Below are 14,650 nucleotides of genomic sequence, written 5' to 3' on the forward strand. Positions count from 1 at the left end.
CTGTCAACATTACGCGAATTGTATTTAACCTCTCTGGTACGGCGCTCGTCCGCCGTGTACTATCATTTAACGACCGCGAGCAACAGCGATTGCGTATATTTATTATTGACTTTAGTCAGCGCTCTAGCATGGGGATGCGTTCGGTGGCTACTGGCTATAGTGGATGCTTGTATCGAAGACGTTAAGTGATTGGTATTTATCACAGGGAGTCGGAGTCGAATTTCGGAAGGAACTTCGGTAATCATTTAGAAGTTTACCCTCGATTATCGATTTCCATGATTTTCGAATATGTTGTAAAACTGAACATTTGGAACAACTTTTTTCTCTCGCAAAAATATCGCACTTTCTTAGTTTCCGAGATATTCGCAAAAAAATATTGGTAGTGTCGGCGCCGTACATAAGTTCTGCCTAGAATTGTGCGTTCGCGACAGCGTATGCGTTAGAATTGGTTGTCGACCGTTGGTCCACGAGGCGTCCGGATAAGATGACATCTAACCCAAACCTATATAAACTATAAACAAAAGATAAGAATTAAGTTTGGGTCATCTTACCCGACTCTCGCGCCGTGAGGATGCAGAATTGGAGGCAGAATTCATTGTAGTGATGTCGTGACAATTTTTCGCGAATATCTCGGAAACTAAGAGAATTCGAGCATGGAATCGGAAGCGGAATTGGAAAAAAATATGCTGAATACGACTCCACGCTAGGAAATTTGACGAAAATCAAAAATGTACTTAGAATAATTAAAAGTTGTAATAGAATTATCTATATATTAAAAATATTACTAATTTGTATCAAAATTTGTATCAAATTTGAATTTGTATCAAAATACAAAAATATAAAATATAGGTAATCCTTGTACAAAACGGCAGTCACGTTCCCATGGAATCTCGTATTGAGGGAACTATTTTATATTTTGAACTATTTTGTAAGAGCAAAAATACTTTACCAAGATAGAAGTATTGTCTATTGAATATTAGTTAACTATGTACATACATACATATAATTAGTATGTAACAATCTATCATAAATAAAGTCGGGTCGGAGTTAGAGTCGAAGCAAAAAAAAGGAGAAGCCGACGTCAGAGTGGGAAATTTTAATTGCGGACTCCGCAGTCCTGATTTATCATCCAAGAGAGTTGTACTAGCAAAGAGTCTTCATTATACAAATTAACGTACTCATCTTGGAAAAAGTTCGAATGTATGTATTTAACCTAATCAATCAAAGTGGTTTTTACGGAGAAAGAAACTTATTTCTATTAAATTTCCTTGTTAAATCAAACAATTTTCATATTAAAGAATTTATTACATATTTACATTTATTTTGTATTTATTGAACTTCAGATGTTTGAGAGATATGTCACTTCACTACATGTATAAAGAAAAAGTTTGCTACATTTTTAACTTCTATATAATTGCTATGCATAAATAAATTGTAATTGATAAATCCGTAATAATAAATCGCAGAAGACGTAAAAACATTGGATTTTTTTAAAGTCGATAATTTGTTCGCTGACGAGTTTTCTATCAAAGGTAACTGTGATTTTTTTCAAATTTTACTCAAAGCAGGTGGCGCTAAATTTCCAATCCAGAAGAAGCTCTGTGGATAATAGTAGACAAGAATCATTCAAGAGCGCCAATGTGAAATACTGAAATAAAATGACGCCTTCAATCTTATCAACGCACGTGCAGAATAATGTTGTGTGCGAGAAATTGGACTTGTAATTTTCTTTGATCAATAAATAGTTCGAATTAATAAAATTGTTTAATGATGAATTAGTGGAAATATTACTAATAATGCTCATCAATATTTAGAAATGAATGTTCCGCGATAAAAACTTTAATTTAGCTGTAAATGAAGTTAATGCTTATTGTGTATACGGTAGTAAATAGATTTGTGATTGTGGTTGTTGATAGATTTTAAACAATAATGGAGTGTCTAGTGGCGAATGTGGATAATATGCGATTTGATATTGAAATTGCTCTTGATGAACAGTATGGAGCACTTCCTTTACCTTTTACTGGAATGGACAGTACGTGATAGTTTTCGTATACTGCATTTGTTTAGGTTATCTTCTAAAAATGTAAAAGTAATTGGAAAATGAAATTGTCAAATTGCACACATTGCTACTCTGTATTTTTTGAATAAAATATACTCTGTTATATCGACGATCTTCATTGAGATATTAATATTTTAATTTAAATTTATACTATTTATTCATCGCTGATTAAATTTATCTGTTTACTGTCTCGTTGCTTATAGAATCTACTGCTGCAGTATGTCAATTTTATCCAAGAGGTACATGTGTTAAAGGAGCCTCTTGTCCATTTAGGCACGTACGTGGAGATCGTACAATAGTATGTAAACATTGGTTAAGAGGTCTTTGTAAAAAGGGTGATCAGTGTGAATTTTTACATGAATATGATATGACAAAAATGCCAGAATGTTATTTCTATTCCAGATTCAGTAAGTATATATAGCATATAATAAAATATAATATTTCATTCTTATTTCTTCTAAGATTCTACCTATGATAAACTTATAAATACCTTTTTATTGCTTTTTTAATATTTTTTCTTTATGGTGTTACTAAGATTTCTCAGTATGGTATACTAGGTATGCTAAAATCAGTTATGAATTATTAGATGCTTGTCACAATAAAGAATGTCCATTCCTACATATCGACCCAGAAACTAAAGTCAGAGATTGTCCTTGGTATGATCGTGGATTCTGCAGACATGGACCTTTATGTAGACATCGACATGTTCGTCGTGTTTTATGCATGGCTTATTTAGCTGGATTTTGTCCCGAAGGTCCAAATTGTAAATTTATGCAGTAAGTTTATCACCAAGTTAATATTTCGAATTGTTCTTATTTAGATACATTGTTACAATTTTTGTTCTGTTTCCAGTCCAAGATTTGAATTACCAGCAGTGCAAGATATGCAACCTAAAGAAGGAAAAAAGGTAATGATCACCTGTCACTTTTGTGGGGAAGGTGGCCATAAAGCAATTTATTGTAATAAAATGCCACCTGATGTACGTGAAGCTCAAGTTAGACAAGAAATAGAAGGTAATTCTCATGCTACGCATCACATGAATATGCATAATGGGCCCCCACCAAGAGGGCCTCAAAAGCCGCTAGAAGAAGTCACTTGTTACAAATGTGGAACTAAAGGTCATTATGCCAATAAATGTCCAAAGGGACATTTAGCATTTTTAAGCCATGCTGGGGGTAGTGGAAGTGCTACTCAGAATCAAAATTACCGTAGATGATTTCACCTATTTTATTTGTGTAAGATTAATATTATGATTATGTTTCGTTATTAGTAAAATCACTTGTCTGTAAAAATTTCTATATATCATATAGTAAAATAGGTTTAATACAATTAATTTCATATTGACTCGTAATAAAAGATTCCAACACCTTTAAATAAAATAAAATAATTATAAATATTTTGTATTTTCTATAAAAAAAATTTGGTCAAATTAAAGAATGTTTAAAGGATATTTTGGGTTAAAATACTATGAAGTATATACTATAACAAATTTAATTTATTGTTTAAAGAATTAAACATACTCCTAAATACTCGTTATTACATTTTGTAAATGTATTTAAAGGGTATTTGCTAAATTATTAAATACGCTATATCTATGAGCGCATCGATTTTCGACGTAGAATGTTATAAAAAGATATATTTGTTTACCGCTAATTTATTTAGTTTGTGACGTTGAACATGGGAAGACGTACTTCGCCATTTGTATATGAAGTGGCATTGTAAGACTATTAATTTTTAAAATCTTGTTCGCTAAAATATTAATAATATTTATCTTTCACGTGATTATTATCAGAGATATTAAATTCCTTCGTTATTGGGTGTGCATTTAATACCTAAACATAAGTTATTGTTTTATTTTAAATATATATTGTTTTTCTCATTCTTCGAAATACGTCGTACCTAAACACTGTTATTATTAAAACAAAAGTGCAAAGTCATCAGAACCATGAAAATACTGAATGTCACTTTTATATGCGAAAAAGCAAGTATGGTTTCCTTTTAATTGGGGAAAGAGATCTTCTATTTGCACAAGAATGTTTCTTATCATGTCGTATTGTAATCAATAACTTCGACATAATTAGCAGGAAAAAGTCCATAAGTACCGTCGGGACCAAGACCTTGCCACCATCCTTCGTCAATAGCATCTATATGTGTAATAATATCTCCAGGATCAAAAGTAATTTCTGTATCATCAGCTGCCTGGTAGTCATATAAGGCTCTTGCTTTCATTCCTTCATTATTTGGGTCAAAATATAAGTACTGACCATCCATTTGACTGTACAACTCATTTTCAGTAATTGCTTCTTTCGTCGCCGATTGTTGCTCAGGTTCTTCTTCTGGCTCTGACAATTTAGATTCTTGAACTTGATTCGGGGATAAAGATGCATTTGAAGCGGTGGTGGTTACTACATCTAAGTTATGTGTTTTATTCACTTCTGTTTTCACTTCCTCTTCCACTTTTGTATGGAGTATTTCTTTTTGCTGACTCTCCTCGAATGCTTTTTTAGCTGCTTCTACATGACTATTCTTCGGTATATATTGTTGCTGCACTGGAGAAGACTTCATTTGACCAGCTGCCGAATTCTGTTCGAAAACAGCTCTTGCATTTATCGTTCTTTGAGCAATTAACTGTTGCGTTTCTTTACTTCTTTGTCGTCGCAATTCTTCGCTTCGCGATTTATGATCGTCTTCAACATCGTTGCTATAGTGTTGACTTGCGGCTAGTTGATTAAATTTATTATTCGCCTCCTCGGCACGTTGCTCCGCCAACTTTTGTCGCGCTATTGAATTTTCTTTGGCAGTGACCTACAAGTATATCAAAATTTAAATAGCAAAATATTCACTATTAAATAATAAAAATAATAATATAAAATGTATTTACTTGTTGTTCTCTGAGCATTGCTTCTTTTTCTTCTCTAGTTCTAATTTCTTCTTCAAGCCGTTGCCGTTCTTTTTCACATTTTATACGTTCTTGTTCCAGTCTTTTCTTCTCTTCCATTTCTTCTCTTTGCCAAAATTGATCACGTTCTGTTGCATTTATTTCTTGTTCGGGAATTACTCTGCAATACGTATCATCTTTAAGTTGGAGATTCTGATACTCTTATAATTAAAACACTAAAGATATATACCTGCGATATGTGGTACCCACAGGACCTGTATTACCTTCGTTTTCCCCACGTGGTTCATTAAATTTGTATGCCGAAGCTGTTGCTCTAGCAAGCTTTTCCATGATAGAATCCACTTCAACATCGTCTTCAGAGCGAGCAGTAATCGTTATATGTGCACCTTTTAATAATTTTTCTACATCCCTAATATGATTTGCACAAGTGCCCTTCCTAACAATTGGTGCTCCTTCACCTTGCTAAAACGCAACTCATTTTATTGTATATATGTAATGAAATCATTAACTTTTTAAATATGAATTCTTACCCAATTTATTAAGAGACATTTTGGTAGACTTGTTTTATTATCTATTACACGACAAAAGGCATACATAATATGACTACTATTTAAACGGTCAATCATTTCTTCCAGACCTCCATTTCCAGTACCAACCACTTTTAAGTTGTTAGTTTGTCCTTCGTATCCAAACAAGGCCCTATGAATGATAATAACTTAATAAAATAAATTTAATTAAATAATATGTATTATATATTTACAATCCCTCATTTTTAATTAAAAGTAAGAAGATATATTAATAATTAGTGAATTCCAATAAAGGTACAAAATTATTATATTTCGCAAAAAATATTTTTCATTCTCCGTATGTGTAGTGTTACCGACTATTTGTTTTACCGTTGTAAATGCTAATTATATATTTTGCGCTATTTATATCGATCGATAAATGTAAAAGGAAGAGTTACTTAATATATTATAGCAATTTATTTTGCAAGTTTTTGAGGATTCAATTGAACATTTGTGAATCTTTAAGATACCGGATTCATATCGACGCATTAGCCGGAATGATAAAATACAACATAAGAGAAAAAGATGCAAGCCTACCAGTTAGTAGACGATTTATCGTCGACTACGCTGTGCCAAGCAGCCACCAAAGCGTCTTTATTTTTTGTTAAATTAATTGACATCTTTTTTGTTCAGTTCATAAGAAAAATCAACCGTAACAACAAATACGAAAAAGTTGCTACTGGCAAATTAATGTCACAGTTGCATCTTCACGTTTTGCCTTTTTGATTAAATGTCAACGCCCTTCTGTTACCAACCGCAAAACGATGGATCTTATCTATATAGGCAACGTGCTTAAATCGATTATGAAGAACTAAATTAACTTATATTTAAACACACAAATATGAGCACACAGGTTTTGACGTATGCTAAAACATATTTAAACAAAACTTTATTGATGAAATCGTTCAAGACTGTTCTACAAAGTACGATTGATTACGCGTACCTACTGGCGGAGATGTCCAATCAGTAAAAGTAACACGAGCAAATAAGAGGCAAGATACAGTTGAAATATTTTATATAACTTTATATAGTATGAAATTATCGAATTTTATCTTGATTTGTATCTTTTATTTCTAAAAATTATCGATAAATACAGAAAGTATGCTTGTAAACATAGATAAAAATTTTGTAAATAAGAAAAAATATCGATGAGATAAATGTTGAAGTCAATGTTTAATGGTACAAACCCTAAACTCGCAACGTGTATAGTGACACTTTCAAACAAATTGTCATAACAGTAATTTCGTGCCGGCAATCGAGAAATTAGTATAATTATTAGTTTCAGTAATTATATTTTCATTATGTTCAGTAGATAATACGATAAACGAATTTAAAAATTGGATATTTTTTGTTTATTAAAGATGGTAAGTCGAACGTTTTTCATTTGGCGGGTTAACCTCTGTTTCTTTTTATAATAAAATAATTTCTTTTTTATGCTTTTTACAGTTGTTTTATTCGTTTTTCAAATCCTTGATCGGAAAGGACGTAGTTGTAGAATTAAAAAATGATTTGAGGTAAGTTCATCAAAAGATAAACTCTATTTTGTAATGTTTATAAGATCACCTAATAAAACTTTTGTATGTAGCATTTGTGGTACTTTGCACTCAGTGGATCAATACCTGAATATAAAGTTAACTGATATAAGTGTGACCGATCCAGATAAATATCCTCACATGGTTTGTAGTGCATATATTTATGATTTTATATGTTTAATAGTAAAGGAAATTGTAACATAAAGTAAAAATACAATATCTTTCAGTTGTCTGTAAAAAACTGTTTTATTCGAGGATCAGTAGTACGTTATGTACAACTGCCAGGAGATGAAGTGGATACTCAGCTATTACAGGATGCTGCACGCAAAGAAGCAGCAGTTCAAGCAAGATAATTTGTGCTGTTATTAGATATAAAAATACTACTGATTTATTGTTTACTATTAAAGCCAACAATTGTATACAATGAACATACAAACTTTGAATCCACAAGTATATAAATTGAGTTTATATGTAACATTAAAAAAAAAAAAATAGTTTCTGTTTGTAATAATTTTTTCAAATTATTTATTACCATGTGTATATCATATAAAAAGAAAAAAAAAACTGTTAATCACACATAAGATTAATACATTTAAAGATAATATAGTAAGTATATGTATATATAGTATATCGTTTTACATTATTCATCCAAATTAACTCGTATTGTCATATATAAATTCATACTCTGACCATTCCATTAATGATTTGTCATACCAGATATATTTACCCTTTATGTCTGTATTTGCTGGTAATAATGCAGCATATACAGGGGCCTCGGCACCTTCATCAGGCGTCATATTACCTTTATGACTAGTCAGATCTGTGTCTACAAAGCCAGGATGCACAGCATTCACTACGAGATCCTTTCTAGTATCCGAATTAAACATTGTTTGATGAATTCTAGCTAAAGTAGATACTCCAATTTTGCTTGTAACATAGGCAGAATGTGCCCATCCTTTCATTAAGTGTCTGTCTACCCTTGCAGCTCTAAAAATATAATTAAATTTAGAATACATTCCATGAAACAAAGTAGATTGTAAATTAGTATATTTTTGTAATTCAACATACTCGATAAAATCATACATAATATCGTCTAATTCTTCCTCCTTAAGATTTGGATTTGATAATATTCTCTTTAATTCTTCATCAGGAAGCTTTGATAAATGACCATGAGAACTTGACACATGTACTACACGTGCATGTGGTTTCAATAATGGATAAAGTTTGCTGCATACCTTTCTTAAGCCAAAATAGTTTACTCTTAATGTCTCTTTAGCTTGCAGATAAAAAGGTACTTTAATAAATCTCTGTATAATTAAAAAAATTTTTAGAGAATATCTTTTTCGAAAAAAAAAAAAAAAAGAAATAAATAAATATAGTTTTAATTACCTTAAATGCAATACCAGCATTGTTAACTAATACATCCAATCCATCATATGTTCTTTCTAAATAATCATGAAAAGTAGAAATACTATCTTCATCAGTAATATCAAGTTGATGAAATTTTGGGTTTAAACCTTCTTTTTCAAGTTCTTTAATAGCGTTCTGTCCTCGAATAACATCGCGAGCTGTTAAATAAACAACCCCATCAAATTGTTTGCAAAGTTGTTTTACAATAGCAAATCCAATGCCTTTATTCCCACCGGTTACCTAAACATTCGATTTATTAAGATATGTATGATGTGACCGTTACGGTAGTTTAAGCAATAAAACTATACAAAGTTTTTAGAATATATAATTTATACTTACGACAGCTACACGTGTCATATTGGGTATTTTAAACCAATTTTCCTATATGAGCAAAATAGTAATTCGAGGAGGTTAACCGTAATACTTTGATAATAATACGTTACACTGGATTGAATGTACTATAGCAAATCATCACACATTATATAGTTGTGAAAAATCTTGGCAATCGATAACGAATTCGATATAATGATTAGATTTATTTATCAATTTTCTCTTTTTCTTTCCATTGTAAATAATTCAACTACCACATATCATATATGTTACAAAAAGGTATTTTAAATAGTACGGTATTTAACAGAGTTCACTTACATGTTACAATATTAAATAACAATTTATTATAAATAATACTACAGGATAGCTACTGTTAAGTTACTACTTGTAGTCTAGCAATTCTATATTGTCTTGTCTGAATATTTCTAACAAGAACAAAGGGATGTTTTTTATTGATCAGCTCAATTAATGAATTTAATGTTGCATATCCTAAACCTATACCTTTTGCTTTTGTAAAACAGAAATCACCCATTGTAATATAGCCCATAATCTCTCTATCACAAGAATTTCGTACTTTAACACAATCTGGAAGATACAACTGCGACGTTTTTTGAGATTGTTTGCATATGGCTTCACGACTTATTTCTAACAAATTCTTTAATTTATTTTCATAACTAAAACTTTGAAAATCTTTATTTAACATTTTACTCAATTTATTAATTAGTGTTTTTTTATGACGTATTCTTTGTTTCTTTAGCCGTTTTAAAAGAGCTAAATGATTCTTTCGCGATATTTTACGAGTACTTTCATTTGGATCAACATTTAATTTTTCCACAGGACCTGACCAATTTCTATCGTTCTTAAACTTTTCTATGTCTTCATTAGTTGGCATACATATTATTGCAAATCTTTTAGGACATCCTTTTTTCATAATATCTATTTTAACGCGAATTAAACAATTTCTGTCTTCAAATGCACTTTGCAGAGTAAGACTTGATACATGATTATTTGATGTATTATATCTTCTTGTATTATCTTCTTGAACTAAGCATTTTTGCAAGAAATTTAATAATTTACGATTTCTTAATACAAAAAAATCTTCTGTATCTGTCCATTCTCTCATTAAGATTTTCCATTCACAGAAAAAAGGACTAGAAATTCCGAATTTAACGAAGTTCACGCGCCTATTTGGTGGATAATGAAAATACTTTTCTTTTAGCTCCAATTTGGTACTTAATGCTTCTCTTGTATATGCAGGTGTATCTGGATCATTAATATCTGGGGATTGCATATTCTCACATTCAAATAGTATAGATTTTGATTCTCTAAGTGCACCAACTCTTACACAACGAAATATACAAGCAAGCCAGAATGGCATTCCCCAATTAGATGGAAGAATAACATCTACTCCAGAACCTAACCCTAAAATAACATATTTATCAATCTTGATTATCTTTATTGATAAGAAAGTTTTCCGATGTAATTGTTATTAATAAAAATTACCTGTTTTACCGATACCAGGTTTTTGAATCAACAATACTGGTATCTTTGCCATGATTTTTTCATTAAAATATTTGTCATTATCTAGACCAGGTACTAAGCGTTGACTTCTTAGTTTATTAATTGCACTTGTTGTTGCACATGTCTTACTGACTTTCTCTCTCATTTTCTGTTCCCAAAGTGGACTAGAGTTTGCATTTGTAGGAGGTACTGACACCATTTCAATTGTCTGTGTTTCTCTTTGAGGTCTAGTTCTTTTATCTGGTAAATGGAATCTTGGATCCAAGACAGTAAAACCAAAAACAATATTTGGTGGCAACTGACTAGGTGATCGTAATGTTTTTAACATTTGCCATAATTGTTCTTGAATTTTCAAAGACTCAATATTTTCTTGATTATCATAATACTCCATATACCATAATTTATCAGAATTTTCATCTTCCTCATAATCCATTTGATTATGATCTAATTGCATGGTATCCAATTTCGAATTAAGTATTTTATCGAAATTCGGCAACTGTAGAGCACTTGTTAAAACACTAGTTGTCAATGGTCCATAAAAACGAAATCGATTAAAAGTATTCTTATGAATACTCATTTTACAATTCTTTTCATTAATGTATAAGCAAGATCTCATATTTTGATCACTCATAGAAGTAGAATGTTCGTCGCTCAAGCGAAATTCAAAACTAGATATAAAAATACTACTGATTTATTGTTTGCTATTAAAGCCAACAATTGTGTACAATGAACATACAAACTTTGAATCCACAAGTATATATAAATTGAGTATATATGTAACATTAAAAAAAAAAAAATAGTTTCTGTTTGTAATAATATTTTCAAATTATTTATTACCATGTGTATATCATATAAAAAGAAAAAAAAAACTGTTAATCACACATAAGATTAATACATTTAAAGATAATATAGTAAGTATATGTATATATAGTATATCGTTTTACATTATTCATCCAAATTAACTCGTATTGTCATATATAAATTCATACTCTGACCATTCCATTAATGATTTGTCATACCAGATATATTTACCCTTTATGTCTGTATTTGCTGGTAATAATGCAGCATATACAGGGGCCTCGGCACCTTCATCAGGCGTCATATTACCTTTATGACTAGTCAGATCTGTGTCTACAAAGCCAGGATGCACAGCATTCACTACGAGATCCTTTCTAGTATCCGAATTAAACATTGTTTGATGAATTCTAGCTAAAGTAGATACTCCAATTTTGCTTGTAACATAGGCAGAATGTGCCCATCCTTTCATTAAGTGTCTGTCTACCCTTGCAGCTCTAAAAATATAATTAAATTTAGAATACATTCCATGAAACAAAGTAGATTGTAAATTAGTATATTTTTGTAATTCAACATACTCGATAAAATCATACATAATATCGTCTAATTCTTCCTCCTTAAGATTTGGATTTGATAATATTCTCTTTAATTCTTCATCAGGAAGCTTTGATAAATGACCATGAGAACTTGACACATGTACTACACGTGCATGTGGTTTCAATAATGGATAAAGTTTGCTGCATACCTTTCTTAAGCCAAAATAGTTTACTCTTAATGTCTCTTTAGCTTGCAGATAAAAAGGTACTTTAATAAATCTCTGTATAATTAAAAAAATTTTTAGAGAATATCTTTTTCGAAAAAAAAAAAAAAAAAAAAAGAAATAAATAAATATAGTTTTAATTACCTTAAATGCAATACCAGCATTGTTAACTAATACATCCAATCCATCATATGTTCTTTCTAAATAATCATGAAAAGTAGAAATACTATCTTCATCAGTAATATCAAGTTGATGAAATTTTGGGTTTAAACCTTCTTTTTCAAGTTCTTTAATAGCGTTCTGTCCTCGAATAACATCGCGAGCTGTTAAATAAACAACCCCATCAAATTGTTTGCAAAGTTGTTTTACAATAGCAAATCCAATGCCTTTATTCCCACCGGTTACCTAAACATTCGATTTATTAAGATATGTATGATGTGACCGTTACGGTAGTTTAAGCAATAAAACTATACAAAGTTTTTAGAATATATAATTTATACTTACGACAGCTACACGTGTCATATTGGGTATTTTAAACCAATTTTCCTATATGAGCAAAATAGTAATTCGAGGAGGTTAACCGTAATACTTTGATAATAATACGTTACACTGGATTGAATGTACTATAGCAAATCATCACACATTATATAGTTGTGAAAAATCTTGGCAATCGATAACGAATTCGATATAATGATTAGATTTATTTATCAATTTTCTCTTTTTCTTTCCATTGTAAATAATTCAACTACCACATATCATATATGTTACAAAAAGGTATTTTAAATAGTACGGTATTTAACAGAGTTCACTTACATGTTACAATATTAAATAACAATTTATTATAAATAATACTACAGGATAGCTACTGTTAAGTTACTACTTGTAGTCTAGCAATTCTATATTGTCTTGTCTGAATATTTCTAACAAGAACAAAGGGATGTTTTTTATTGATCAGCTCAATTAATGAATTTAATGTTGCATATCCTAAACCTATACCTTTTGCTTTTGTAAAACAGAAATCACCCATTGTAATATAGCCCATAATCTCTCTATCACAAGAATTTCGTACTTTAACACAATCTGGAAGATACAACTGCGACGTTTTTTGAGATTGTTTGCATATGGCTTCACGACTTATTTCTAACAAATTCTTTAATTTATTTTCATAACTAAAACTTTGAAAATCTTTATTTAACATTTTACTCAATTTATTAATTAGTGTTTTTTTATGACGTATTCTTTGTTTCTTTAGCCGTTTTAAAAGAGCTAAATGATTCTTTCGCGATATTTTACGAGTACTTTCATTTGGATCAACATTTAATTTTTCCACAGGACCTGACCAATTTCTATCGTTCTTAAACTTTTCTATGTCTTCATTAGTTGGCATACATATTATTGCAAATCTTTTAGGACATCCTTTTTTCATAATATCTATTTTAACGCGAATTAAACAATTTCTGTCTTCAAATGCACTTTACAGAGTAACACTTGATACATGATTATTTGATGTATTATATCTTCTTGTATTATCTTCTTGAACTAAGCATTTTTGCAAGAAATTTAATAATTTACGATTTCTTAATACAAAAAAATCTTCTGTATCTGTCCATTCTCTCATTAAGATTTTCCATTCACAGAAAAAAGGACTAGAAATTCCGAATTTAACGAAGTTCACGCGCCTATTTGGTGGATAATGAAAATACTTTTCTTTTAGCTCCAATTTGGTACTTAATGCTTCTCTTGTATATGCAGGTGTATCTGGATCATTAATATCTGGGGATTGCATATTCTCACATTCAAATAGTATAGATTTTGATTCTCTAAGTGCACCAACTCTTACACAACGAAATATACAAGCAAGCCAGAATGGCATTCCCCAATTAGATGGAAGAATAACATCTACTCCAGAACCTAACCCTAAAATAACATATTTATCAATCTTGATTATCTTTATTGATAAGAAAGTTTTCCGATGTAATTGTTATTAATAAAAATTACCTGTTTTACCGATACCAGGTTTTTGAATCAACAATACTGGTATCTTTGCCATGATTTTTTCATTAAAATATTTGTCATTATCTAGACCAGGTACTAAGCGTTGACTTCTTAGTTTATTAATTGCACTTGTTGTTGCACATGTCTTACTGACTTTCTCTCTCATTTTCTGTTCCCAAAGTGGACTAGAGTTTGCATTTGTAGGAGGTACTGACACCATTTCAATTGTCTGTGTTTCTCTTTGAGGTCTAGTTCTTTTATCTGGTAAATGGAATCTTGGATCCAAGACAGTAAAACCAAAAACAATATTTGGTGGCAACTGACTAGGTGATCGTAATGTTTTTAACATTTGCCATAATTGTTCTTGAATTTTCAAAGACTCAATATTTTCTTGATTATCATAATACTCCATATACCATAATTTATCAGAATTTTCATCTTCCTCATAATCCATTTGATTATGATCTAATTGCATGGTATCCAATTTCGAATTAAGTATTTTATCGAAATTCGGCAACTGTAGAGCACTTGTTAAAACACTAGTTGTCAATGGTCCATAAAAACGAAATCGATTAAAAGTATTCTTATGAATACTCATTTTACAATTCTTTTCATTAATGTATAAGCAAGATCTCATATTTTGATCACTCATAGAAGTAGAATGTTCGTCGCTCAAGCGAAATTCAAAACTAGATATAAAAATACTACTGATTTATTGTTTGCTATTAAAGCCAACAATTGTGTACAATGAACATACAAACTTTGAATCCACAAGTATATATA

At 30.5% G+C, this 14,650-nt stretch overlaps 6 protein-coding genes and 1 pseudogene across 6 annotated transcripts; 2 read left to right on the forward strand and 5 right to left on the reverse strand.

The window, feature by feature from the left end:
• Positions 1-1,636: 1,636 nt before the first annotated feature.
• Positions 1,637-3,392, forward strand: Clp (cleavage and polyadenylation specificity factor subunit 4). Its single transcript, XM_072002230.1, has 4 exons — positions 1,637-2,032; positions 2,263-2,466; positions 2,646-2,835; positions 2,912-3,392. Exons 1-4 carry the CDS (start codon positions 1,930-1,932, stop codon positions 3,273-3,275), a joined length of 861 nt encoding a protein of 286 aa, XP_071858331.1. The 5' UTR covers positions 1,637-1,929; the 3' UTR covers positions 3,276-3,392.
• Positions 3,393-3,536: 144 nt separating this feature from the next.
• Positions 3,537-6,458, reverse strand: Abp1 (Actin binding protein 1). Its single transcript, XM_072002208.1, has 5 exons — positions 6,062-6,458; positions 5,489-5,657; positions 5,188-5,420; positions 4,941-5,118; positions 3,537-4,864 (listed from the first exon to the last, which is right to left on the reverse strand). The coding sequence occupies exons 1-5, from the start codon at positions 6,142-6,144 to the stop codon at positions 4,103-4,105; spliced, it is 1,425 nt and encodes a 474-aa protein (XP_071858309.1). The 5' UTR covers positions 6,145-6,458; the 3' UTR covers positions 3,537-4,102.
• Positions 6,459-6,620: 162 nt separating this feature from the next.
• LOC139986715 (U6 snRNA-associated Sm-like protein LSm2) lies at positions 6,621-7,567 on the forward strand. The gene is made up of 4 exons (XM_072002254.1): positions 6,621-6,888; positions 6,971-7,038; positions 7,110-7,200; positions 7,284-7,567. The coding sequence occupies exons 1-4, from the start codon at positions 6,886-6,888 to the stop codon at positions 7,407-7,409; spliced, it is 288 nt and encodes a 95-aa protein (XP_071858355.1). The 5' UTR covers positions 6,621-6,885; the 3' UTR covers positions 7,410-7,567.
• Positions 7,278-8,966, reverse strand: LOC139986700 (carbonyl reductase [NADPH] 1-like). The gene is made up of 4 exons (XM_072002231.1): positions 8,806-8,966; positions 8,446-8,706; positions 8,125-8,363; positions 7,278-8,043 (listed from the first exon to the last, which is right to left on the reverse strand). The coding sequence occupies exons 1-4, from the start codon at positions 8,821-8,823 to the stop codon at positions 7,710-7,712; spliced, it is 852 nt and encodes a 283-aa protein (XP_071858332.1). The 5' UTR covers positions 8,824-8,966; the 3' UTR covers positions 7,278-7,709.
• Positions 8,967-9,117: 151 nt separating this feature from the next.
• LOC139986719 (ribonucleases P/MRP protein subunit POP1-like) lies at positions 9,118-11,039 on the reverse strand. Its single transcript, XM_072002256.1, has 2 exons — positions 10,300-11,039; positions 9,118-10,218 (listed from the first exon to the last, which is right to left on the reverse strand). Exons 1-2 carry the CDS (start codon positions 10,946-10,948, stop codon positions 9,170-9,172), a joined length of 1,698 nt encoding a protein of 565 aa, XP_071858357.1. The 5' UTR covers positions 10,949-11,039; the 3' UTR covers positions 9,118-9,169.
• A 173-nt stretch (positions 11,040-11,212) lies between these two features.
• On the reverse strand, positions 11,213-12,537 carry LOC139986720 (carbonyl reductase [NADPH] 1-like). The gene is made up of 4 exons (XM_072002257.1): positions 12,377-12,537; positions 12,017-12,277; positions 11,691-11,929; positions 11,213-11,609 (listed from the first exon to the last, which is right to left on the reverse strand). Exons 1-4 carry the CDS (start codon positions 12,392-12,394, stop codon positions 11,276-11,278), a joined length of 852 nt encoding a protein of 283 aa, XP_071858358.1. The 5' UTR covers positions 12,395-12,537; the 3' UTR covers positions 11,213-11,275.
• Positions 12,538-12,688: 151 nt separating this feature from the next.
• LOC139986721 (ribonucleases P/MRP protein subunit POP1-like) lies at positions 12,689-14,609 on the reverse strand (annotated as a pseudogene).
• Positions 14,610-14,650: the final 41 nt, after the last annotated feature.

The sequence above is a fragment of the Bombus fervidus genome, chromosome 4, assembly GCF_041682495.2.
Source record: "Bombus fervidus isolate BK054 chromosome 4, iyBomFerv1, whole genome shotgun sequence".
In the NCBI taxonomy this organism is placed as follows: domain Eukaryota; kingdom Metazoa; phylum Arthropoda; class Insecta; order Hymenoptera; family Apidae; genus Bombus; species Bombus fervidus.